This window comes from Papaver somniferum, chromosome 8 (assembly GCF_003573695.1).
Source record: "Papaver somniferum cultivar HN1 chromosome 8, ASM357369v1, whole genome shotgun sequence".
In the NCBI taxonomy this organism is placed as follows: domain Eukaryota; kingdom Viridiplantae; phylum Streptophyta; class Magnoliopsida; order Ranunculales; family Papaveraceae; genus Papaver; species Papaver somniferum.
Genome location: NC_039365.1, coordinates 141,534,950 through 141,562,645, shown reverse-complemented (window position 1 = coordinate 141,562,645; position 27,696 = coordinate 141,534,950). Strand labels below are relative to the sequence as shown.

The 27,696-nt window shown below is 35.6% G+C and overlaps 2 protein-coding genes across 3 annotated transcripts; one reads left to right on the top strand and one right to left on the bottom strand.

Moving 5' to 3' along the window:
- The first annotated feature begins 1,845 nt into the window (after nt 1-1,845).
- On the top strand, nt 1,846-8,561 carry LOC113303250 (nucleolar complex protein 3 homolog). Its single transcript, XM_026552280.1, has 14 exons — nt 1,846-1,992; nt 2,079-2,270; nt 2,452-2,651; nt 2,723-2,946; nt 3,386-3,594; nt 3,695-3,797; nt 4,440-4,603; nt 4,735-4,873; nt 5,663-5,842; nt 5,930-6,066; nt 6,369-6,689; nt 7,039-7,178; nt 7,284-7,381; nt 7,869-8,561. The coding sequence occupies exons 2-14, from the start codon at nt 2,107-2,109 to the stop codon at nt 8,400-8,402; spliced, it is 2,613 nt and encodes an 870-aa protein (XP_026408065.1). The 5' UTR covers nt 1,846-1,992; nt 2,079-2,106; the 3' UTR covers nt 8,403-8,561.
- Nucleotides 8,562-10,129: 1,568 nt separating this feature from the next.
- Nucleotides 10,130-16,742, bottom strand: LOC113303249. Of its 2 annotated transcripts, none has more exons than XM_026552277.1 (7): nt 15,655-16,740; nt 14,528-15,570; nt 12,240-12,295; nt 11,835-12,065; nt 11,227-11,518; nt 10,882-11,078; nt 10,130-10,765 (listed from the first exon to the last, which is right to left on the bottom strand). In XM_026552277.1, exons 1-7 carry the CDS (start codon nt 15,680-15,682, stop codon nt 10,612-10,614), a joined length of 2,001 nt encoding a protein of 666 aa, XP_026408062.1. In that variant the 5' UTR covers nt 15,683-16,740; the 3' UTR covers nt 10,130-10,611. The 2 variants fall into 2 exon arrangements, with proteins under 2 accessions (XP_026408062.1, XP_026408063.1); XM_026552278.1 differs by having other exon boundaries at nt 10,625-10,765; nt 10,878-11,078; nt 15,655-16,742.
- Between the last annotated feature and the right edge of the window lie 10,954 nt (nt 16,743-27,696).

The following is a 27,696-nucleotide window of genomic DNA, read 5'->3' as shown; positions in this document are numbered from 1 at the left end:
GGTTGAAATCTGATTGCACCTAGTTTGTTTATTCTTAAGAATCTTCTCTTATGATATAAGATTCACTCAAACTAGTTCAAAGTTTCGACATGGATCTTTAGACTGTTGTTAGTTCTAAAGATGATCTTGTGATAATCCATTGTTAACAGACTTCGTTCTGTGCGTGATTGATCACAAGAGATTCAAGTGATTGTGTGCAGGTGTTTATTGAAGATTTAAGAAGATTTGAAGACAAAGAAGATATTGAAGATCTGACTTGGGTTTTATAATCTTTGGTGTGCACAATACTTGTTTGGGAAAAGAGGATCCAATTATTAACCGGTTTATCCTTGTGGTAGATTGGATTGATTAATTGAGTAGATCGGCATCAACACGATTCTTCGGATTAAAGGTGTTGTTGGTTTAATCTTAACCGATTACCTTTGGGTGATTGAACATAAGATAGATCTAGACCCGACGAAGGAGTTTATGTTGAGATAAACGGAAGAGCCTTTGTCTGACTCATATCACTTGTTATAGAGTTGATACCAAACAAATTTCTTGTTCCTTTACTGTTTGGAATACGCACCAAAGGGATTTTTCCAAGTACATGACTTATTCACAAGTCGGAGGCGTGGAAATACAGACAGAACTAGGTATACTATAGAGTTAGGTACTTGGTCTCAACTATACGAAGCTAGGTGTAATTCTGTGTAGCGGCTTAATCCTGAGAGTATTCAATTCTGGACTAGGTCCCGGGGTTTTTCTGCATTTGCAGTTTCCTCGTTTACAAAATCTTGCTGTGTCATTTACTTTTATTTTCCGCATTATAATTGTTTTATTATAATTAAAGTAAATTACACAAACGTTAATTCCTATTTACTTGATAAGTAATCCTATTGTGTTTGGTTAAGTCCGAACCTTTATATCAAGTAAACATACTTCGTTGTTGTATTGTCTCGATCTCGTATCCATATACGATCACATGAAGTGTGAACCGATTAGTTGTATTGTCTCGACTCAGTCCATAGACAATCACTTTCGGAGAAAGGACTTATAGGTAGGAAAATTTTTAGCCCGAAGTATATTTCGGAACCCTCACCTTTTCAGCTTCCAAATAGGGGTGTTCCACACTTTTTCCAAGCCACCTTCCATGATTTTGTGGAACAAAACATGGAATCCAAGTGTAGCGCTAATCAAAATAGCGCTCAGCTCGAATCTAGATAGCGCTTAAAAACGCTAAAACGAATAGCGCAGATGAAAAACCAAAACAACTTCCGTAGTTTTATGGCTACATACATGTCCAATTCTTATTGGCTAAAGTAGTTTACATAAAACAAAGTTTATATACGTGTTTGACCACGTCAATAGTCAATGGGTCCATTGAAGTTTTAAAAAAATAAAATAATATTTATCTCAAGGGCGTTTACTCTTTTTTTTTTATCTTTGTTACCTTGAAACACTCTACTGTTATTTTAATGGTCGGTGGGTCGCATCAAACGCTATTCTTTTCGGCATTTTTGTGATTCCATCGTAAGCCTTGAGCTTCCATGAACAATTCCAAATGTTAAGGTGGCATGGAAGATGGAATTCTTCCACCATAAGACTTGCTCTTAGCAAATGCTGGCGCCTCGCACATCATTAGATAGTCAAGAAGATTCAAGAGTCAAACTTGAAAAGGGTTTTAGACATTTCTATGTGGGATCTATTATTTGGCCCAAAAGGATTATCCATTGTCCAAACAAGGTTTGTAGCGTTCTTGGTGTGTGTTTGTCTAGCACCAGTGCACCACTCTTTAGCAAATGCTGGCGCCTCGCACAGCATTAGATAGTCAAGAAGATTCAAGAGTCAAACTTGAAAAGGGTTTTAGACATTTAAGCCGAAAGAAAAATCGCCGAGTACTTGCAGACACTTAAACCCTAAACGGCTAAACCTAATAATCCAGAATTGAAGAGAGGTTTCGTTACCTTCATCAACTGTCTCCCTATTCCTCCTCCATCGAACGTCTAACAGGTACGTCTCTTTCTTCCTCGTCTTCTCTCGGCAATAGTTTTATCTTCTACTAACTTTGCATTTTGATTCTTTGTGTTTGTTTGTAGTTTTGAATTCTCAATTAAGCGTGTTTCAATGGGGAAAAAGATTGGGAAAAAACAAGGTTTTATCCCTCCTCCTCAGGTGGTGGAAATACCAGACGACGAGGTCCATGTCACAGACGAGGATGTATCATATTTCCAAGAAAATCCATGGGGTGCTAAGTTTATTAAATCCATAAATAAGAAAGATCTGGACGAGTACATTTTCTGAACCTCCTTTGTTTCGTTTACTGTTTACATTGATTTTGAATAATTTCATAGAGTTTAGGTTTTAGATAGCAGCTTATATGATTAAGTTTAAACTTTAGTTCAATATTAGTTTCTAGGTTTACTTCTGTTGAGAATTTATCTGATTCCAGATTTTTATTTGTTTTGCTAGCGTTGTTGGGGCAAACTATAAAAACAAAGTGGCTGAAAAGAAAGAGGATAAAAAGAAAGAGGATGATGTCGAGGATCGGTTCGAGAGGGATCATAAACGAAGAATGTTGGTAAAACAGACGGAAGAAAATAAGCTTGAAGTAGATCGTGAAGATGCCCTTCCTACTAAAACCCTGGATGGAAAATTAGTGTACAGGACAGGTGAGTATTGTTATTTTGTTATCTGTCTCGCTCTCTGGGATGTGTTTACTGATATATAGGTAATAATGCAGCTTCCAAGGAAGCTAAGAGACCTGCAAATGCAACAAAGGAAGATGAAGAAGGTTCAGCGGATGATAATGAAGATGGAGCGAATATAAGTGTCGTAAAGCTTACAAAGCCAGAAAGGAGAGCAAAGATGAAGAAGACTAGAAAAGAGGCAAAGAAGCAGCAAGGAAAGGAGATAGTTAATGCAGATGAGGTGGAAGTGGAAGTTGACCCTAAAGCTCAAGCACTGGTATTTTCTTTTTGTTACAGATTTTTTTCTGAAGTCCTCTTTAGATCTGTTGAAGATTTTTTCATTACTGAATGCTCATGCTTGATGTGAAGTCCCTGGCTAATGACAAAGAAATCATATTTGTAGGAACTGAATCGTATTTCTCAGGCCTTATGTTTGTTCTTTCCTAAATCGCTTGTCAGTTGGACATAAATGAACATTGATTTATCAGTTAGGCCTATACTTCCCCTGATTACTGATTCCTCAAGGTCTCGAACTGTTTTACATTTTCTTCCTCTTTTTACTGTAGATTAAGTTATTAGGTACGAATACAGTGTTCTCCTCTTTTTCTGTACATTATAATTATCCTAATTTGATGTACAATTATTTTTTAGTTACTATAATTTGACTACAGCTTTAGCAGCTCTTTCATCTCTTAATGATATTTTTCTGTCTTTAGGCTGAGGTGAAAGAAGAACTTTCAGCTAAAGAAGTTTATACAAATAAGAAGATTAAACTAGCAGAATTGGGAACGGCACTGTTTACTGATCCAGAGTCAAATATTAGATCCTTAAAAGAGATGGTGCAGCTTTCCAAGGATGAAAATCAAGATATCGTTAAGCTTGGGCTCCTCTCCTTACTGGCTGTTTTCAAAGATATCATTCCTGGGTATTTTTCATGCTTGACCACATTATATCAGTTCAGTACTCTTGATGTGGGGTAACTTATGGTATTTTTAATTTGACTCTTCTTTCACCGCATGCAACAGTTATCGGATCAGACTTCCCACCGAAAAGGAGCTGGAGATGAATGTTTCGAAGGAAATAAAGAAAATGCGATTCTATGAGTCCACACTGTTGACCTCTTATAAGGTTTGAGTTTTATTATGGCATGACTTTTTCCCAGTAAGAAATATGTCATGACATCAACCAGTTTGGTTACATTAGTGAGTGAAAGATTCTCAATCTCATTCATTCCCAAAAATCTAGTTTGGTTACGTAGTAAGTTATTCTTTTCACTTATTCATTGATTTCAAGTGAGGTCCAAAACCTGGTGATACACTTTTTATGATTGCCCATGTCAACATGCACGATTAGTATTATAAAGGTCTAATAATTATGGAAGGAATTTTAAAATCATATTAGTAGCTGTTTAAATCTCGACTACATTCACTAGAAGGGAGTTTAGGGTCCTGCCATTTCAGTTTTGGTGTGAGGCAGGTTGGCTGAGACGTTTGCTCCTCTGCTGAGTCTGTGGAGAAACAGCAAAGTTTAACACCTACAGGCCTCTGCGATCTTGTTTTATGGATTTTAACCTTGACCATACTTTCAAACGGCAATGAATTTCTTAACGGATAGTCATTTATAGTTACTTCCAATCATATGTTCTATGTGATCTGCTATTCTATATGTACTGCTCAACATGTTCAGGTTTTTTCCTGCTGGATTTTTATGATGTATTATATTTTAATAAGCTAGGTCTTATAACTAATTTTTCTTACTTATATTCGGTAGGTGTACCTTCAGAGACTAATAGTCTTACAGAAGCAATCATCCTTCAAACATGTTGCTGTACGTTGCATGTGTTCTTTGCTGGACGCAGTTCCTCATTTCAATTTCCGCGAGAATTTGCTAACTGCTGTCGTCAATAACATGAGCTCCCCAGACGATGTCATAAGGTTACATTTAGGCTTCACTTGAGATTTATGTCTCTCTTTCCAATTGTCGTTGCTCAGTTGTCATGTACAGTTTAGGAGGTAATCGTCCTGAGTAGGGTTTATTTTTATGAAGATGCTTCAATTGGTCACAGGAAACTTTGCTGTACAGCTATAAAATCACTATTTCTTAACGAGGGGAAACATGGTGGTGAAGCAACTGTTGAGGCTGTTCATTTGGTTGCAAATCTTGTAAAATTGCACGAGTGTCGGCTGCATCCTGATACCATTGAGGTATAATATTATCTTCTTCCTATAGATGTGCTTCCTTCAAACATATCTTTTTGCTCGGCCTTTTAAGCGAATTGGTGTTTTATCCAAAATGCAGCTGCAATAACAATTTGGGTTACTCATAAAAAAACACATGTAGTTGTGGATAACGATACATGGATTTTCTGCTCAACTCGCCCTAGTTGATTAAATATCTATTGCATAACATGATATTGACTGGTCTGTTATTAGCCTAATTAACCTGAGGCGAATGGCAACGATTATTAACTGCACTATTCTTTTCTTTGATTTTGTCAAGTTTCAGTTACTTTCGATGTGTTCTTGTTATTTGGTTTGTCTGTCACTCTTCTAGATGTTGAATTGTTCTTGCTCCTTCCCAGCCTAATTTTTCAAATGATTAAGCCTGCATTTGAGCTATTTCCGATTGTGACCACACTGTTTTGGACGGCAACCAAGTTATGTTACTTCATGGAATCTGAAAAACAGTGCAATGACAAAGCAATTTATTAACTTGAGGTAAATAATGAATAAATTGAAAGGCACACTACTAAGAAATGCTGCAAGACATTCAGATCATCTGACTATTTGCGGGGCTCTGGGGCTAAACGAAGTTGGAAAATAATGATAAGTTTTTTAAGTAACATAGACTGAAAAGAAGAAAAATCAATTTCCTTGGCACTTCAAATCTCCTGTTTTTGGCCATTTGACTTATGCTTAAACTAGTCTCTCTTTTTGGCCATTTGACTTACTCTTAAACTAATATATATTTGTTACCTCTGCACATTTGTTCAGATTTTTCTTTCATTAGCTTTTTCTGAGGATATTGGGAAGGCTGATATGTCAAAGGGAGAGAAAAAGATTGGTAAAAAAGAAAAAAGGAGAATGAAAAAAGCTGAAGAGTCGAACAAACCACAAAAAGAGAACAACAAAAAGAGAAGCAGGCAAGATTTGAAGACAAAGACTAGAGATGAGGTTCTTTCATCTACGACAACCATCCTTTTACTTATGTCGAAATCCATCCATCTTATTCAATAACAAGGTTTTGGTTGTTTCTCCCAGGTTGATGCCGATTTGAAAGCTGTGACCTTTGCTCCAGATGTGATGGAGCGAAGAAGAATGCAATCAGATACTCTTACTGCCGTATTTCAAACATACTTTCGCATCTTGAAGCATACCACAGAGACAAGTTCAACCAGGTATATGCTTGCCATTTTTCAGATTTCTGCCTCCCACAATCCCACAAACACGTGTTTTGCTGAAATGTTCTCGCTTTATGCTTTTCTCTGATTTTATTAGAAGTCTAGATTGCAACATTGTTGTAGGAGAGGAATGTTGATGGGGTCCTGCGCTGAACTGTGAGAGCTCCAGACTCTTCTCATTGTATAGACCCGTATAGCAGAACATGTCTATATAATGTCAGCATGCAGTGGAGTCATCCTCATTCTTTCTTTTTTCTTGTCTCTTAGTGTGGTCTCTTAATTTGCTCTGTTTCTTTCAGGACTGCTACGAGTACACGTTCTTCATTTGGTGGATTTGGGGAATACCCGTTACTTGCTCCGTGCTTGAATGGGTTGGGGAAGTTCTCTCATCTTATCGACTTAGATTATATGGGTGATCTTATGAATTCCCTCAAAAAACTTGCCAGTGGTGGTACCGACCTAGACTCCACTTACGAAAATGGTTTAACTGTTTCTGAACGTCTCCGATGTTGCATTGTGGCCTTTAAAGTGATGAGAAGCAATTTAGATGCTTTAAACGTCGATCTGCATGAGTTCTTTATTCAGCTTTACAACCTGATGCTTGAGTACAGATCAGACAGGTTGGTATTCCGAACTCCGCCTTGTCACGAAATAACCATTAAGGGCTCTATCAGTTTTTTTTTTTTAACAATTTGATATGGGCCTAGGTCACCCTGTTGAACCTTTTAAAAGTTTTTCAGCATCTTCTTTACTCCATTATTGTGGTGAATAAATCTTTCGTACCAGATACCTTAATTTTCTACCGAAAGGTTCTGAGCTCTGATTCCTATTCTTCTTTATCTCTAGTATATACTTAATCAATGAGTCCCAATGGCTGGCATTGTGAAATCTATTATTTTAAAGACTGGTGGTCCGGAATGCCCATATCATACCATCAAAATAACCAATGCATATATACTGTTTAAGCAGAGATCAGGGAGAAGTGCTGGCCGAGGCTATGAAGACGATGTTATGTGAAGGACGACAACACGATATGCAAAGGGCAGCTGCATTCATAAAACGGCTCGCGTCATTCTCTTTAGGCTGTGGATCTGCACAGGCCATGGCAGGTATATTTTGCCTGTCAATTGAACACAACATGCATATGTTGGGTGTTTCTTTTTCTAATCTCTTATACGATTAATTATCATTTAACTTCTCATAACTGTTTATAGCTTTAGTCACACTGAGGGATCTACTTCTAAAGAATATCAAATGTCGGAATCTGTTAGAGAATGACGCTGGTGGTGGTTCCCTTTCAGGTTCAGTTGCGGTAAGCTTTTTACTTTCAGTCTTCTCTTCAAACATTCTACTTTTACAACTTAAAGATTTGATTTAGCAAAGTCAGGGACTTATTTTATGGACAATTTACTTTTGATTAAACTAAGTCAGGCACGTTATTTTATGGACCACTGAAATCGTTCTTAGATTTTACTGACCAGGTATTACTTTTTCTTTTTCTAATATATTTACTGACCAACAACCCATATTATTATTTTATGGTCTAAAGAGAATTGTTTAATCATTCTCAATTTTTGCGGTAATTTCAAGCAACTTTATGCTAGTAAGTAGATCAATTTAATCAAAATTGGAAGGAAAAAAAACCATTTGATCTTTCACCATGTACACAAGGAGCTGTGGGGGAATATCCTATATGTATATACAAGTTAAAATTTCATATAATGTATTGATCATCTTATATTATATAGAACTCGAACTATAGGATATAAAGCTGTTTCTGTTATTTTTTTTGTCTGCAGAAATTTCAGCCATATGCATCGGACCCGAACCAAAGTGGTGCGCTCGCTTCTGTTCTCTGGGATCTAAGTCTATTAAGCAATCATTACCATCCTAAAATATCAACAGCGGGATCCAGCATTTCAAGCTTGTCTGCTGATCCAAATCAAGTTTATCTCTACACCACCACCCCTCAACAAGCTTTTAAAGACTTGTCGATCGAGCATGAATCTTTCAACCCTAAGGGTACTCTCGGGACAGCTAGTCGTAAAAGGAGGAAGCTAAGTGAATCTTCTATATCAGGAAGTACCAGCCTTCAGCCAATTCAACATGTAGAAAATCTCATAGACGAAGAAGATACGAACAGTAAACTATCCCAGTATTTTAATGTGCTCCAAGACATCACAGAAAATGAGAAACTGAGGAAAGATGTAAATCGCACGAATTCCTCACTACGAGTGCGTGTAGAATACAAGAGGCAGAAGAAGAAAAACAAAGGTTCAAAGAAAAGTCAAGATGGTTCAAAGAAGAAAAAAGGACAGATTAAAATTGCTTGATGTATTCATTTCTGAACTAAGGTCGTTTACAGATTTCTTTTCTACCACATGCAAAGTTGTGGTGGAATCAATTTTGTCATCTTTTTATTGGTGTCACAGAACCAGTACTGTTTTGATTTGTAATCTAAAATTTCCAGTGACCGGCTGTTTTAATACCCAGCAATTTGTGCAGCTTCTGAATGTATTGATTTAAGCATGAAAGTAGGTAGGTAAGTTAAAGCACAGTATGCCACATTACATTGGGAGAGAGTCTCCTTACAACTGCAGACGCAGTTGTGTGCCCTATTTGCCGTAATGAACAATGTTAAGAATATTGACATGTATATGATCAAACTAACAGTTTGAAATCTTGTTTTCCAAATAGCCTATAAAAAAATAAGAGAATGGTTGGTTATACAGAACCTAGTGCTGCCATTATGCCGTGAAATAATCCTCTGTGGTATGGTAGAGTGGTGCATTGTTCTAGCAAAGTTTCAATGAAACACCGAGTAGGATCCTCTGGATGACAACCGTTGCATATTGCAGTTGACATATGTTAAAAGAGTTGGTGTTGAATTCTTGTTTTCACTTAAACAGCTTAGTGCATGATTTTCCGTAGATAGAAATATTTGGAGTCTAAATGGCATCTTTCCGTAGATAGAAATATTTGGAGTCTAAATGGCAACTTGAACCAGTACCTCAGCAGTGAGGGAGCAAACCACAGGATCTTGTTGAGTCGCAGTGAGAGGAAACAATAGAATTGCTTCTAATTGCTGAAAGTTGAAAAACTGTCGTAGAAGAGAGACATTCCATGTATTGGTATTGGCAATTGGATGGATAAGTTGAGAAACAAGTTGACACTTCTGTTGATTTTTCTCCGATGTGGAAATAGAACAGTGCTGATTTGGTATCCCCTACCATCTCTGTACCACTTGTGTTGCTTTGGCATATCCATGAACCTTGTGTCATAGAGGGAGCTTGAAGAAGATCATGATATCGGAAATATTTACTCCCACAGTTTAAAAACAAAAGATATATTAATCTTCAGTACGCCCATATAGTATCTTGGCTAAGAGCGTCGAGATGATACATTACACAAGCTGATTGGCCTTTAGTCACTTGGTGTAGTTGAAATTGAGGCTTTGAGGATAAGCACCTGGTATGTATGATCAGTCATTTGATTTACAGCTTGCTTCACCTTAGGCGAGGCAGGAGGATTTTTTGTACTCTTTTGTTCACTCACCATTTCTGGCAGTGAACTTGGGGGTAAAACAAATACGAGTAGTTAAATTATTTTTGGGGAGACCTTGTATATCTTCTCTTGTCAGCAGTATCGCTAAAATTGTGAGTTTGTGACAGTAACCTTGGATACCTACTGCTGTCAGAGTCAGCAGTATCCTCATCTGACTTTGCCGGGGCCACTGTAGTACAGTGGTAAAGTCACTGGGTGATGATACCAGTAATCTGAGTTCGAAACTCGCCAGCACCAAATTCTTTACCGATTAAAAGAAAAAAGAAAAAAATCTAACTAACTTTACTGCATCCCGTGGCCAACTTTTGAACTTCATATGTTATCCAACCAAAGAGGCTACCACTTGACATATACTGTCCTGGCAAGAAAGGTACTGCTTCAAGAAGGATTGCAGGAGGTGCTGGAATATTTAAAGCGGGAAGATTAAATCACCAAAATTGCTTTTCTTTTGTATTACTGAGAATCTATGTGAATTAGGAAATTAAGAAGTGTCATCACAAACATGAAAACAAAGAAAATTATCTATTGGTAACTTCAATGATTAGTGATTACCACAATACTGCAATAATCAACCAATATCATCTTAGCATACATAGTTTGAGTAAAGAATTATTCCCCTCTCATTTCTTAGTACATACGTCGAATTTGAATTCAGCCACTAACTTGTGCGTCTCAGTAAGAGATGTCCTTCGTCTCAAAATATCCCTCAGCTTTAAATATGGTGAAACAAGTATACATATTATAACAACATCTCTTGATATCTTCTCCTACTTGAGCTAAAAAAGCACCTTTATGCGTGCGGGTGTGATGCGATATGAATGTCAACATACCAAACAATATCACAGATTCACAAACTGTCTGTATATTTACACTTGTTCAAAATTGTTGATGTATATCCTTTTACAAAACTTTCTTTTTCCTGTATGAATGTGTATAACATAAGGCTTGGTGCCTAATGATGATATTGTATCATAAGTTTTAAGTATTGAGTGACCAGTCGTATCTGAGGTAAACAATACTAATCGGACCTTCATCGTTTAAGAGATGTGCCAAAGGTCCGGCTTTAGTTGGATCCAAATACTCAATCACCCATTTTAGCAAGTCTCTCTCCTGCCCAAAATCCACAAGGAACCTGCAAATGAACAAGATAACAGAAGTTAAATCTTGAGACTGCTTAGGATAGAATCAGAAACCAATGAAAAGTTAGCTTTGAAACATAGAAAGTGGAAAACAGGGCTGATTACCTACCACTTGATGATTCCCGAGAGATATACGGTCCTTTTCTCGACATCAACCACTAATGCATCCCCTAGAAAGAACTCCCTAGCTGCTGATCTTAACTCTGCTTCAATTATTTGACCGGAGAAAAATCTTACCTTAGGACTCGACCGTGTTCCATTGCATAACCCAAAATGAATTAAAGGGTTGACTGATGGAAGAGCCACCTAAAAATTTCCAACAAGTTGTAATTATAAATAAGTTTTCTGTTTCAGATGCATTTCAGTTGAGATTAATTTTGACTCATATGTCTTGTTTAGATGTGCTTAAGAAATATTGAATCAACCTAGTATGGAGAAATGAGATTTGTTCTACCTCTAAACGCTTATCTCCAGCACCAAAGGGTTTGGTCCAAGAGAGAGGTTGTCTTCTATTAGATCGGAGGATTCCATTCTTGATGATATTAAGAGAATAGGGATAGCCTCCAATTATGTACTGAAAATCACCATAAAAGGCTTTTCTGTCAATAACTCCTTCTGGACAACCAACTCTTGCTACTGCATGAATTACCATGCTGTTGTATAGGTTCATGAAAAGTGTCAATTTCTCATCGTTAGTGAGCTTTAAGATGTCGACACGCTGCAGATCTTTTGTCAAATTTACGTATCTGCGGTCATGCAAAATCATATATCATTTATTGAGTAAATTCCAACAAAAAAAGCAAAATGATGAACAATTTAATGATGCAGAGATCCCCTGGACTATCCAAAATTGGTGCATTTTTTAGTACCATAGTTTCATATTGAAAGATATGGCAGCTGAAAAGTTGCACAACAAAATGGTTCAACATATTATGTGCCATAACATGCTATTTGCAATTATGTGCGAAGGATTGCTATCTCTATAGCTTGCTCTATTTGCATCGAGGATTCATGGTATCTAATTAATCTCTTGATGTTTTCTTTTTAAGTTTTAAGGCATACCTTCGGAATTCCTCACTGTTCCTGATGCCTGTATAATCCAAGTGACGCCTGTCTTCAGATGCATATGATTCAAGAATGGCAAACATTAACTTAGTGAGCTTATCACCCACTTCAATGGCAGTCTTTGGCTCACAATCGTTTGTAGATCCTCTAAAATTAAAGGATTTGGGGATGAACTCCTCATGCTCAAGAAACCGATAAAAATGATTTCCATCTTCAAAATCATTCTGCCTGGCATTAGTTAAGAAAACAACCAAATTAAAGCATAGCATCAGGTTCACAGGTTGTGTTGAGGATCTGTTGTGAATTTTAGATGACAGGCATTTAAAAATTCCATATGAGCAAGATAAAACATAGCTTTACGGTCAGAACGAAGTTTTTCTTAAGTTAAGTTTGAGTTCTTACCCAAATACATGATGAATGAAGTGCTTCCTGGCCAGCTCCTTCCCAATTTCAACAGCCTACATTCACAGGAAAGTTATCACTTTTTCATCAGCCTGTTTGTGCCTACTTTAGTGTATCAATATCTGCAATGAGCTATTATATCTTACGGCTTCATTTTGGTGATTAACAAGATGTAGAATGAGTTTGCATTATGTCATATAAATTAAACAAGAATATTTTTTTGACTTCAGAAAGTTTTGCGGTTTTAACATTCCTAAGAGTTATTTCGGTTTTTCTAAGTACACTTCATGCATTATTCTTACTTTTCCCCCACCTGAGAGATGAAAATTCTAGCACGGCCTCTGATACTTTAACCGGAGTCTAGAAAATGAATCCTGCCAAGTACATGCCGTTACGTAAACATCTGTTTATTAGTTATTTATCACTTGAAAACAAAAGAAGTCTTAGCTAGTTGAGTTTGACAAAGGGTGTACTTAATGCCTAAATTGTGATTGTTATTGGATTTGAATGTGATGTATCCTCTTGAGACTATTGTTAATGGATGTAACAGCTCCTTCTAAATCGTCACCTTTCATTCACTTTTTTTGTTTTTTGGTCTTCCAGCTTGTTTCTAAGATTTTCATGAATTTGTTGAACAATACGCTGAACAATTATTCAAAATGTTCTTCAGATCAAGAAAGATGAATGAAAAGATGGCGAACGTTCAAGAAAAGTATGGAGGCGGACCCTACTTTTTTGAAGTTTTGTACACCCTTATGTTGAGGCCAAGTTTTTTGTCCAAACTTCAAACCAGTTATTAAACATTTTAAAGATATTCATGTTTTGGTCGTAGAAATTTAAGACATATGTTTGTTTTTCAATACGAAACTTTAATCTCTTTTTTGGTCAGTTAAGTAGTTTTATGTTAAATCATAAAGTTTTAGAGAATTGTCTATAACTTATGTCATAATATATAATCTAGTTTAGTATTCAAGGAGATATCACTGTTTGGATAAAGTGTGTCAAATACAACAAATGAAGTAAAGTTTCTTAACTATCATGCAGTACATGGAACCATAATGTATGTTTATGCTAATTTTGGACATGATATAGCCGATTTGTGCGAATTTTACACTTTGGGCCTATGTTTGACTTGAGCTTTGTAATCTTTGCGTGTTCTTGAGCTCAAGAATTGACTACAAATTTGTCTCAACCCACATGTCAATTACTTCATTAGTCACTTGTAGGTTCTTTATTGTTATTCTAAAACTTCATTGCCATTGTTTTGTTCTATGCATTGTTCATTAAGATCTCAAAAATGTAGTTAAAAATCCAATTCTTATTTTTAGGCTTTAAATATCAATCTAAATATGTATAACAAATGATTTCCCTAAAATGAATGGAAACAGTCGTTGAAAAGCAAGTTTAAGAATTTTTTTTTGTTTACTTCAACAAGTTGGAATCAAAAGAAACCATCCTATTAACAAAAGTTTTAACTCACTAAGACTAGGGCTCATTTGATCCACACCCATTCACAAAAGTCTCAACTCTCAAGGGGATATATCACATCAATAGGGACTTCAAGATGATATAGTCAAAGGCTTAAAGGAATACACCACATTCCCAAATCCGATAACATCACACCACACATTTTAATCAAGTACAATTGTCTTCTAATTTATTAATTTTTTTTTGGAAAGCAAACATTAATGTTTTTTCTATTACCAAGGCCGAGACCGAGAGTTGTCGAGCAAGTTTTATAAACTGAAATTCATTGCATAAAAGATAATTTTCACAAGATTTACCGGGATCAAGAAAACATTGGCCGGAAGATTTGCAGGTCATAAATAACTCCAAAGTACGAACAATGAAAATATAATTCTTGTTACTCATGGTTTACTGTAACTGAGAAACTACTAGCGGTTTGGTGTCGCACTCATTCTTCCAAAGGAAGAATACCCAACATTAAACTTATCTTAGTTTAGATATCTTTTTTGATTTTAATGGTTTAAATTTCAAAAATTAAAATAGATGTGGCAATCTCTTGACTTGATCAAAAATTAAAATTCGAACTTAATTTCAATCCTAAATCCATATCCACGTGGTCCGCTTTATGTGAAAGAGGATACTGAATCCTGACTATGTCTTTATGCGACAAATAATTGAGTAATCAGAATTAGACTAATTACCTAGCTAAAAACAAATCTTCTTAACAAAAAATCAACGGTCATTTTAAACTTAAATGTAAGCCAAAGATACTCTGAAGCCAAGATATTTAATCAAACAGTAAATAAAAAGTAAAATCGTACCTTTTTTCGTCCACAATCAAGCTGTTGAATCAGAGCTTCAACCATTTCAGAACCAGCGAAACAATTCTTGACGATTTTCAATCTCATTAATCGATCATGAATCGGCAATCTCTGTCTCAAAACCCTGATTATATCAATCATTTGATCCATTTTTTCTTCACCAAGATCATCATCAAATCCATAGACAGGAATTGAAGGACCATTATCAGGACATCTTTTATCTAATAGTTCTTTCACTTTCTTCTCTAATTCAGTCTCATTTCTTAATGAATTAATCGAAACTAATCCACCGATTAGTTTTTCATTAAAAAATACCTGAGGAACTGAAGATTTTCCGGTTCTTTCGATCAATTCTTTTTCTCTTAGTGGATAAACATCAATATTGGTCTCCACAAATCTCAATCCTTTTTCTCTGAAAAATGATCTAATAGCAGCACAATCTCTACAGTTTGATCTCGAAAAGAAACTTATTCTTCCTTTGAATTCGATTTCTCTGTTCAAAGTTGTGTTATTGTTTTTCTGAACAATTACTTCGATTCCTGATAGATGAATTTCAGTAACATCCGAAGATAAAGGATTCTCGCCGTCATTATTACCATTGTTGTTGTTGTCTTTCAAACTTGAAATTCCTTTGTAAATAGCAGTTGAGAAACTATTACTTCGTTCCCGAAAGAATTTCCCGATTGTCGGCATCGAGAAGTTGTTCGATAACGATTGTGATCTTTCCAGTCGACCTCCATTTTCTTCTTCTGGATTTGGTGGAGATTTGTGAGATCCTGGCGGAGCTTCTGGTTTTGGAAATTGTGATAATGGCCCAGTAATCACTTGTGTTTTACCATTAATCACAGAAGAAGAATTTGAAGCGGAATCAATTTCATTTTTCATTTCCTGATCTTTTTCTTCTTCGTCGTCGACAACAATTTCTCTTTTTTCAATTTCAATATCAGAAAAATTTGAATCTCGTCCTAGTTCTTCTAATTTAACTTCGTCATCGCCTGTAGTTCCGGTATCCGAAGACATTCCATTCTGGTTTCTGCTATTTTCTGCAACAAAATCGGGAAATAATTCGTTAGTTAAAGATTTAGGGTTTCATGTCTTTTATGGAGAAACATATATGTCTGACTTACGTTTGATTTCTGTTGATGAAGATTTCATTTTCTTTGTTTCTTTGAGTATCAAAAAAACAGGCTTTGGAAGAATTAAAAGCAGAGGAAAAAAGAGGCTCGGAAATGAAAACGACAAGCGAAGAAAGCAATGGACAGGGAAGGATGGGGAGAGAGACAGAAATGGCGGAGAGATCGGGAGGATTTAAGGGAAGATTTGAACATTTGAAAATAGGAAGGAAAGAAGTGGTCAAAACCTGGAATCGCTCCAACTCCTCAAGTCCTGGACCCTAACTCCTTGGGCACGTCCAATGGGAGTGCTGATCTCAACCCTGCCTCATCAATTTTCTATACGTTCCCATGTCTTTCTTTTGCTTTCAAGTTTTGCTTGGGAAAGAGTTAGACGTGCACCAAATTGCTGGTCGGCCTCAATTCACGTACTCCATGTATGGTGGTGGGACGAATTTTGAAATGTCTGGTACTATTAGTTGAATATTTAATCGTGGAGATCATGGGAAATGAACCTAGTTAACACAAAGTGGAATCTAGATAAAAAGGTGCTTAGATTTTCAGTTGACGAATGACCTTATTAGTCAATGCAAAATAGCGAAGTCGCTGATTTCGCACCAATGTAAACGTTCAAAGACGGGCAAAGGCTCACCACCCTGTACGCTGTATATTCTGGATCTAGTCGTATGGTTTCCTCCAGAAAAAGATCCAGGTGTTTTTGTTGGAGCACTTTCTCGTTTGTGTACAATGGTCATGGGGTTAAAACTTAAAAACTGCTAATTCTGAATTTAGGCTGCTGGTGTAGACTTCTGCTTTTACCTATTACTTGACGAAAGTTTGTTTTTTTTTCCCTCTAATCTGCCTAACAAAAACTTAATATCTAAGATAAAATGCCGATTCATCCAATGAACACATGAAGTTTGCTCATTGATTGATTTAACGACTACATCACTATCATTCTCAAACACAACTTTATTGTAGTTCTCAATGCCTGCAAAAGTAATAGGTGCCATCATATCTCTACACTCTAACTCCTCCACTTCTATTCCTTTCTTCATTCCTCCATCAAAGTATTCCCCTTGCACTCCAATGCAGATACCTGCAAAATCCCTAACAATTAGACCAGTGCCACCTTGAGAATTGATTTTCTTAAATGAAGCATCTAAATTGATTTTTTAAAATCCAGCATCAGGGGGCTTCCATTTTTGAACCTGTAAATGAATATTGTGATTGTTTGAATTATAATAGGATATTAATCAGAAAAGGCAGTAAAAGGCCAAGCAGTGGCAATCTTCTTAGTTGATTTCGTAGTTGAAGATCCAGATTTTCATCTAAAATTCTATGAGGAACAAATGAAAATACTTCCCTAGCATGAGGTTCCACCTAGTTGTGATGATTCATCTTTGAATATACCATAGGTATAGAAATGTGGATGGAGCTCCGAATGAACAAGGAGGAGGAGCTGGAATTGTGATAATCACATCAGAAAAATATCTTTATCTAAAACTCATACATCCTAGCCTTCAACCCAACGAATAATCAAGCTGAGTACGAAGCATTGCTCCAAGGTCTCCTAGCTACTAAAAGACTAGATCTCAAAGAGTTTATTCTTTATACTGACTCTCATCTAACTTCAAAGCAAGTGGGAGGACAGTTTGAAATAAGAGACACCACCATGATGCAATATAGAGACCTCGTAAACAAGCTACTCCAAAATTTTGGTAAGGTCGGCAACAAACATGTGGCCAGGAACAAAGTAAGGCATGTGGATGCCCTAGCTTTACTAGGATCAGTAATACTAGGAGCTTGCAACAAAAAAAAGAAAAAAAAAGAAATAAAAACAGTTAATGTTGGAGTTCTCGATGAACTGGCAATATGTGAGATGGCGATTTAAGAAAACCAAATCCAGAGCTCGAACCTGACACCGTCAGAAATCGAGGATTCCTGGATGGAAAACATCTTTAAATATATGAAATTCAAAGTACTTCCACCTGATCCGCTGGAATCACGAAGGACTACAACTCATACCGCAAGATATCAGCTCGTGAGGGACGACCTATACATAGGGATGTCAATGGAACCTAACGAAAGAGTTGCTGCAATAGTCACATCTCCTTGATTTCCCTTACACCCTCTATAATCATCAATAATCTTCAACATTCGATCAGAACTTAGTCAATCAATGAACCAATCTAAACTAATTCGATCAATTCACCCAATTTCGAATTTAGGGTTTGGTTAACTTCTTGGTAAACATTTTCGTAGCAATGACTATTAAAGGAATTGATAACAGTGGTGGAGAAGAGGGTGGCGGTATGGAATATCGATAGTGTTGAATTTGTGGTATGAATTTATATATGAAACCGAAGGAGGTCTCAGGTATACAAGGAAGAGGAAACTAGAGAGGAAAGGAAGATACAATGAGTTTCTAAAATAAAACAATGATTATGTCATTGCCCCTCTTGTTTACCAAATCTACCAAAATCCCGCTAGCAACCAAGCTAAAACTAAAAATCACAGAGGGGTATACTTGGAACGTAAAAGGATGATATGCTTATCGGTAGTGAAACTTATCATAATGAAAACTGGCTCAACCGGTTCCATTAATATAAGCCTATAAGTTCCGTTAAAGTTTTCGTTTCCAAACTACGATACCCGTTACAGAGGAAAATTTTCTATAGAATTCCGGATATTCAGAAACGAAAATCGGATTTCAACATCCCATTGACAACCCTACTTGTACATGAAAACCTACCTGGGTCCTCTGCTGAGATGTGTGATAGAAACACAAGGAAGCTGATAACAAACGAAATGCATTCAGGAGATTACGACAATCATACTGGAAAAAGATCTCTAACTGACAAAACAAGGTCACAAGGCTACTTCTGGACAAGGATGGATGACACAACAAAGCTGATAAAGCAAAAATACGATAAGCGTCAGAGGTAACCTCAACCTCAACTTACACTCTTAAAGTGTTCATAAGCTATTATCTGAAAAGACTCAGAGAAGTCAAAAAACTCATCATATGTGAAAAATCAATGATTTATGCAGATATGACAGGAAGATCCTTGCACCAACCGAAATTCAACATGATGTGCTAGCTTCATGGACGTTCGTCCAATGGGCGCTGGATAAGATGGGATCGTTTACAATGGTAAAACAAATCTACTTTAAATTTGAGCTCGATGACTATACGTTACTGCTAGGAAAAGCATAAAAAGCCTGGATACTAATTTATATGTATAAAACATGCTCAGGTGGAAGAAGATTCCTAGTGGTGGCTACTGATTACTTCTCAAAATGGGTTGAGGCCAAGGACGTAGTAACAATCATAGAGAAAGATATCAGAATTTTCATTTGGTACCACATCATCTGCAGATTCGGTATGCCAATGACACAAGTAGCATACAATGGACCTCATGTAAAATCTATTGAATTGGAGAAATTCTATAGGAAAATGAATATACAACAAAAGTATATCTCTAAACTCACCTGAAAAATTTATCATAAATGATATCTTTTGTCTCTAAGATGCTAGCTTGAAAAATCGTAGCTAAATGATCTTAACAAAGCTTCAGAGTTCGGGAAGCTCATCTTTTATCCTAAAAGAGTGGAAATCACCTGATAAAGACAATTGACTGTTTGAAATAGACATTTCAGCACGCCATATTCCTCACAGGGTAGTGGTCAAGCAGAAATATCCAATAAGATTTTTCTATCGAGTATAAAAAGGAAGCTAGACGCAGCTAAAGGATTATGAGCTAACATCCTACATGAGGTACTATGGGTTCACAGGTCGACGAAAAACATAACTACACTTGAGTCGCCCTTCTCCCTAGCCTTTGGTATGGACGCAGTACTCCGCACAAAATTGAAGTTTGTAATTGCATGAACTCTAGTAGTGGATTGGAATCTAAATGACAAGCTAATCTTCAAAAGCTTAGATGAAATGGACCTTAAAAGGGAAAGAGTCTTGATTCAGCTTGAAAAGCATCAAAGGCATATGAGAAAAAACTAGCGGATTGTAAAACCAAGAGAGTTTCAGCATGGTGACCTTGTACTCAGAGAAGTACTACCTAGCATCTTAGAGTACAAACTCGGAAAGCTGGCAGCAACTTGGAAAATACCATATGTCATATCTTACAAGATAGGTCGAGGATCATACAGTTGAAAAACTTGTTGGGGGGAATAATTGGGACACTTATACAATTTATCTCACCTCAGAAATTATTATCAGTAAAACTGTATATGGACTGCCAGAGAGTAGGGATATAAAAAATCCCAAGACTTCTTGATTGTAATAACTATTTCCAGTTACATGAAATGAAAGTGTTACTTTTGAAAGCTTGATTCACAGCTCGATCTAGTACGATTGATAAATCTGGTGAAGTGATCAAACACTCACTACAATCATAAGAACGCTAATAAAACACAGACTGACAATGTCAGCAGAAGAAGTGAAGTGACCAAACACTCATTATAAATATAAAATGCTCATAAAGCCCAAAACCAACAAAGTCAGCAAAATAACCAAAGTTAAAAAGACGAGGGTACCCAAATACACCACAATCTTTTAATTTATCCACCTATAAGTCCTCTACCGAATGTGACCGTCTATAAACAGAATCGAGACGATACAACAAATTCGGTTCACACTTCGTGTGATCGTCTATGTACGAGATCGAGACAATACTACAATAAGGTCACTTGTGTGATTGACTATGGATACAAGATCGAGATGATACGACAACAAAGTGTGCACTTGATAATAGGTTAGATAATAAACGAAACTCTATAGATGACAATGCATATGACTCAAACCAAGATTCCATCAACTCAGTTGAAGCTATGGTTAAGTTTTCTAATCAAAAGAATTTTATAGAGAACAAATTAACGCTACCATGAAAACCAAAAATCACTATGAAGCTAAACTGAAGGATATTATCAATTATTTCGAAAACTTGTACCATATGTTGAAGGATTTAATTGAAAATTACGCTGATGAAGAAAACCCTTTAAAAGTGTTTGAAACTAAGATTGAAACTGACGATGAATCCGTCAACAACAATTGAAGAATTTTGTTGATGTATTGTTTTGTTGCATAATCCGATCACAAGAAAAAGAAATCCTTATCTTAAGGAGAAGAACAATATTAGGAGTTAGTTTGTACTAAATTAATTTTTTTCGACTTTTATATTAGCTACCCATATCTTTACCTTTATTATCAATATGTGAAATTCAATTCTTAAATCTTTGGTGTTCATTGGTAGGCGAATGTAATACCTTTAGTTCCATGGTTAATTATATCGTTTATATTGCATTATTTTCATGAGATAGTTTTATAGTTTTCATAGATATGAATATTTATGAGAAACTTGATCTTATGAAACGAAGTGTAATACTTGATCTTTGAAAGATCGTATTTTATGTTCAGAAGTTCAGATCGTTTATGATAACTTTTTTGAGATTTGAGTTATTTGAGTGCTAATTGTTTTTCTTGATAAAACTATCGAACAACGAAACCATTGTTTTTCTTTGGGTAACTTATGAAGACATAACTACTAACACATGCAAGTTAATCTTTATTCCAAGGATGACAGGTCCACCACTAGTTGTATATTTCAAACCCATCGTAGATTAATCACCCATGATCCCGCAAAACTCTAACTCTGCCTTAAAAACATGGTTTTCCTTCCCCTATTTTAACAATCCATATGGATAATCAAGGCTTGAATATAATTAGTATTTTTGGCTATGCCTTGGCTACAGAGAAAACATTAAATTTAAAAATGATATAATTTAGTGTGAAAAGATGGAAAGATTCCGTAAAATCTGAAAAACATATAATTTATTTTCAGAATAGATAATTGCTTGATTAGTCGATTATTTTGTGTGAAAAATATATTATATACGTTTAATTACGACGAGTGTAAACATAATAATGGTCCGAGATGTTACCAAAATAAATAAAATTTAACGGAGATCATTTTTTTATTAGGCCCAGTACTATGGTTGGCTATTTTACTTGGTTATAGTTTTAATATAGATAAACCAAAAGAGAGCAACATTGTAACTGAAAACGTTGGGGTACCAAAATACACCACCAACTTTTTCTTAGGAAACCTGTATGGACAAACTTAAATACAATTCCGAGAGTTCAACATAATGAATCTCAATCAAGGAATAATATTTAGAGTTATATATCTTTTTTCTCACAATTTTAAAGTTTACAGAACCAAGTCCGTGAACCTAATTATGTGTGCAATTTCTTGGACGATTTCAAAAATTAATATCCAAGAATCAATCAAGTTGTATCCAACAAACAAAGATGGGTGTATCTACTTTGATTGATTTACGTACAACATGTGATATTTAAATTATAAAGATGAACAATATAACGCGGAAAAGAAATAACACATACATCAGAAATTTTGTTAATGAGGAAACCGCAAATACAGAAAAACCTCGGGACCTAGTCCAAATTTGAACACCAAACTGTATTAAACTGCTACAGACACTATCCTACTACCAATTAACTTCAGACTGGAATGTAATTGAGACCGAATTAAATCCTCACAACAATTCAGTTACAATCGCGTTCCTTTCACCTCTTGAATCCCAGCAGGATTTCGCGCAATTGATTCCCTTAGCTGACGTCCTTTAAATCCTAAGAGTTGCTTCAACTCAATTGAAGACTTTAAAACAATCTTCCTCCCACAAATAAGCCTATATGGTTATTTCCTTTTTGATCAATGGATCAAGGTGAGACTGGAAATCGGTAGCAATAGACGAAGTCTAGCTAACCTCAAAATCCGAACTTATACTTCCCGAAGAGCACCCTAGATTATTATTCACCTCACAAATATTAAACCTGTGGAATCACAAAGTCTGAGACGATCCGAACAGTGAACTATGTCCTCTGAGTATATGAAGTATTAATTTGAGTTTAGTTAAGTTTATTTTTACTTTGAATCAGAATTAAAAATCAGCCTCAAAATGACTGTAATCAGTCAGCCAGATCCGATTGGTTTTTTCTTTAATATTATTATAAATTAAATCTACGACGCAAGACAGGTGTCTTACATAGCGACAATCGGAAAGTATCGTAAATCGAATTTGTACGGCGTCAACTATAAAGTGTCGTTCCAGAAAAAAACACTGAACCTACGATACTTTCAGAGATAACTCTAAAATGTCGTATAAATTGCTTATACGACACTTTCTAACTATTTTAAAACAACTTTTTTCCACTAGTGTCGGGATTCAAAGATCCCAGTTGTGAGAAGTTCCCCTTTTATAGACTTTCAAAGTATAGGTTGCTCTAGGTTTAAGCTAAGATATCTTTGGAACCAAGCAAACAAACGTTATATGAATCTTTGAAATGAGATTAACAGATCAAGATATGCACTCTGGTTAGGATGAACCGTGGCCGAACCGTGTATAAAGATTTTGTTCATGGACGGTTAGCCAAAACTATCCTATTGAACCATAAGCTGATTCATATTCATTAACACTTAAGACTTTAAGCTTGAGTCACAACCATAGATTATAATGTGATCAATCATGTTTATAGCGTGTCTTTAGATAGTTATTCAAATGCTAATTATCTCATAGAAATAATTTTATGTGCATCTGAAAATATTTGACAGTGCAAGTACGTGTACCAGGTATGTGTACTCTTCCTTGTTTGTGACTATATTTGTCATGGTACATGTATCGGGTATGTGTACCCTTAACACAAATATGAGTTCCGGATCTTACATAACTTTTCCAGTTTGCGTATCGGGTATGGATAACCACACCAGTTTCAAAACCAACAGTTCCTTTTCCGTATACATACTAGGTATGCGTACCAATACAAATTCACGAGTTCACAGACTTTTTGTGGTATGGATACATGGTATGCGTACCACTAAGTCACTGTCGACATATAGCTACGTCGGTACGTGCACTGAGTATATATATTGTGGCTCCGGACCTATAACAGTTTTCCCAGTTTGTGAAACTGGTATGCACACTGTCTTGTATCCAGATTTACAGTGCTTCTATATTTCTTTCTAAATCAATTCGAAACATTCCCAAATAACATCAATGACACTTATCATTGTTCCAGGCTATTTTCGAATGATAATATTGAATCACAAATTAGGTTATGAACAATAAATTGCTCTTAACCGAAATTCATCAAGTATGAACAAATGTTCATTAAGCTTAGTCATATATATTTCGAGAACTAGTTACCAAGATAAATTTGAATCGAAATTCTTGATATGCTTATGATAGTCTAATTAGTTATGCCACAACGTCTCATATATAAAAAGATGAATATAACTTGAGAAATAGGTGGTTCAGTCTTCACTTACCTTTTGCTGAAGAATAGCTTCAAAATCTTCGGTCGATCTTCGACTTCAAACGGTCAAAACGCAGTGATGTCCGATTCTCAACTATATTTTATATCCCAATCCGAGACTTACAGGGGTTTATTGGATCATGATTTATATGGATAAAAATAGATACTAGTTTTACCTGAATTTAATGGATATATAATGTTTCTTAAAAGGATCACGTAGATTATTATAGATATATAACTTTGGATTATAATGGATTGAGTTAGGATTAATTTATATTTATAAAAATTAATATGAATTACTAAATCGTAATATAGTTGAAAAAAATCAAGGTTATCATGTGGCGGTGGATGGCCGGTGGTCGTTGGCGGTTAGTGTTAGTGGGTGATGGTGGTGGGCGCTGGTGGTGGTTTGTGATCGGTGTTGGTGGTCGATGTTGGTGGGTGATGGTGACAGTTGGTGGTCGGTGTTGGTGGGTGATGGTGTTGGTATGATGGTCGGTGCTGATCGGTGGTGGTGCACATGCTGGTTGGTATTGGTGGCAGTGAGTGGTGGTGGTGGAATAATGTATCTTGCTGTGATAAAAAAATAAATCCAAAAAATAAATAAAAGAATTGTCCATATGAATCCATGAAACTCTTATGGTTTGGGTTGAGAATAGTATGAGATAATAACATGTCATACATATTTTTACTACCAATATCCATAAGAATCCTAATATATCTTGCCCATCGAATATCCTAAAAAATATTAAATGAATTGAATACCTAGGATAATTGTAGAATCTAAAAAAATCCAAATTGAATACCATGTATATATAATGATTCCTTACATATGTTAATTGAATACCTAAGAGTTTTTAGGATTGTTAAATATCTATGTAAATCGTAATCCAATACATCTCCGTTGACTAATTTGTAGACTAGAAATCAAAATATAGTTTTGGCCAACTAAATTCGATAACAAACTTGATATAGCAACACTTGTGAGTTCGACTGAGAAATGCTCTAACAATAACAACTATGTCAGAGGTGCATTTCTTGACCTACGATGATGGGAATTTGGTTTCGTCCAAAGAGTAAATACAAAAATTTAGTTTCCGTAAAAATAAATAAAAATAGATCTGATATTTCCGGGTTTTAATGTATAAATAGTAAAATCCCTCAAAAAGTTCCCTCTTAAACCAAGCTAAGACATATCTCCACATTATAGGTAAATGATGGTCCTTAGTGGTTCGCCTTCGCTATAATGTAGCTATAGCTAAACAAAATGCAGTACCGTGGTGCTTGGCCTTATGAAAAAAATCTAGTATAGATTTTGTTTGTGAGACACTACTAGATGTAACTAAAAAACGATAATTTCCCCCATAATAGAAACTCTTGAACAAGATATGAGGAATAGATTTTAACTTAAATCCATGCTCGCGCCATTGGGGTAGGGCAAACCCTTAGTTTTTATACATATCTGTTACAATAAAAAGATACTAAAACTGCAACGTCGTCCCATAAGAAGATATATAGGAAAAAACCTTCACCTTCCTCTCTCTCACTCCCATCAGAAACCAACCCTCTATGCACAAAAACCCTGTTTTCTCTCCCAAAACCCGTCTTTCCTTTTCTCTCTCACACACACAATGTCTGTAAATGGTGGTGATGGAAGTGATCAGGTGGTGGTGGAACAAATGTGAATGAAAATGAAGCTGCAGGAGTTGCTATGTCTCAAAAAAAATCTGATGGTGGTGGTGGAGTTCATCAGTACACGGTTTCAAACCTATATATCTTCTTTGATGATCATTTTCTTTTCTTCTTACCGATTTAAGTTTTCTTTTCTATTTAGGGCTTTTCCTTTTTCTTACACTCTCACCTTTTGTTTTTCTTGGTTTGTAGATTGCAATTACAACATGCATGTTCTTCGACATATTTTTTCTCTTCATTTTGATGAAAATAAGTTGGATTATGATGGAGAATCCAATATCTTTACCTCTTCTCGGCTCCTCCCAGAGACTATGGAATTTGTAATAAATTTTAACACGTATTTTTTTTCCTTTGATTTATTATTGTGTTTTAACTTTTGAAAATTTTTAGTATTTTTTTCCAGTATAGAAGTTAAGCTTGGGTTTCAGCTAGTTGGTGTACACCAAATTGATTTTGATTATTTAGAGAAGTTCTTGATTTCTAAGGCCATGAATTCTTTTTTTTGGAAAACAAATGACTATTTTTATTAATGGAAATTCAAGGTTACAATGGACTTAAAATCGAAAATTAGAGAATATAAAGAAGGATTAATGGAACACCGAGAAATCCGACAAGAGAAAAAGAAGGATTAATGGAACCTGGTGAATACAAAATTAATGAGAACCAATCAAATTGGTAGAATGATGGTTTTTCTCGGAAATAAATTCCAACAGTTTTGTTTGTTTTTCTTCTTCACAAAGAAATGTTCCCATAATTGGAGTGATTTTATCGAATCTCTTAACACTTGTGTTAAAGATTCCGATATAGATTCGGTTGCTGGATAAATCAAAGATAAAGATTTTTGTCGTTGGAGACATAAATGATGAAGACTCTGTCGTTGGAAAAGTATCTCGGGTGATCTTAAAACACATGGTACCCAAGAATGACTATTAAAGTCGAGATAAACCTTACTAACATATGAGATAAAACCACCACAAGGGTGTATAAAACATACCAAACAATAAGAGAAAAACATAATTAACCTAACTAAAACAAACAAATAGCTAAATGGAAGAAAGGGAATGTTGCCGGCGTGAAGGTTTTCTTTTCCCGTTGAGAAGAGTGAGAGGGGAGAGAAGGTATTGTTCCCCACCTTTATTTAGGTATTGTTCTCCACCTTTCTAATAAATGAGAAACTTCTTATCACTGGTATGGAAGGAATTAAATCATCGTTTAGAAAAAACTAAAACCAAGGGTGGAGTTCTATCGGGGTCTTTAGTATCGGGCGTAGGTTTGAGTATGACCTCCTATTATGGAGAGCAGACCCCTTTCAAACTTCAGAGAAGAGAAGGAGAGCTACAAAATTAAGAAAAAAGAAGATGAAAATAGATGTAAAATTGAAAAAGAATAAGATGAAAAACGAGAGGCAATACACAAACAAAAATTACAAATACTAGTAGATCAGGAAAGAAGAGCCAAGGAGAAAGAGAAAATATTGAAGAATAAAGAAAAATTTGATCAGGAAAGAAGAGTTAAAGGAAAATGAGATAATGAAAAAGAGGGAAAAGTAAGATCCGAGAGAAACCTACAAAAACGAAACAAAGGATTGTACGAGGAGGATGGAACAAAATAAATTTGAGAAATCATTTATCGACATAATCAAAAGAAGTCGTGAAAACTTAAAACTTAAAAATTATTTACATTAAGAGTTTAAACTCTCAGTACATCTACGATTATTAGAATTAGAAGCACTTAAGATTATCTATTAGAGGTAAAAAGTCATAAGCTATAAGCATTGTAGAGAGTTGAAGTTGTATTTCCCAAAGGGCATAAGTCTAAAACGCCATTAAGCACGGAGTTATTTTAATACTAGCAGCATATCCGTATCAAATGAACTCCCATGACCAATTCAATTATGTTTTTATCGAAAGATGCATCCACGAGAGATAGCTTGAAGAACCACGAAAGACGATGATTTTTTTCAGTCTCTCAAGTGAAACACACTTACAAATTTCTTAAAATACACAAAAATA

What these genes read in the sequence shown, in the direction of transcription:
- LOC113303250 (XM_026552280.1), top strand. Translation starts at nt 2,107, where the DNA reads ATGGGGAAAAAGATTGGGAAAAAACAAGGTTTTATCCCTCCTCCTCAG. An exon ending in AATAAGAAAGATCTGGACGA is followed by an intron (nt 2,271 to 2,451) that starts GTACATTTTCTG and finishes TTGTTTTGCTAG; the next exon opens with CGTTGTTGGGGCAAACTATA. An exon ending in TTCAAAGATATCATTCCTGG is followed by an intron (nt 3,595 to 3,694) that starts GTATTTTTCATG and finishes CGCATGCAACAG; the next exon opens with TTATCGGATCAGACTTCCCA.
- LOC113303249 (XM_026552277.1), bottom strand. Translation starts at nt 15,682, where the DNA reads ATGAAATCTTCATCAACAGAAATCAAAC. An exon ending in TTCATCAACAGAAATCAAAC is followed by an intron (nt 15,571 to 15,654) that starts GTAAGTCAGACA and finishes ATTTTGTTGCAG; the next exon opens with AAAATAGCAGAAACCAGAAT. An exon ending in CTGGAGATAAGCGTTTAGAG is followed by an intron (nt 11,079 to 11,226) that starts GTAGAACAAATC and finishes GGAAATTTTTAG; the next exon opens with GTGGCTCTTCCATCAGTCAA.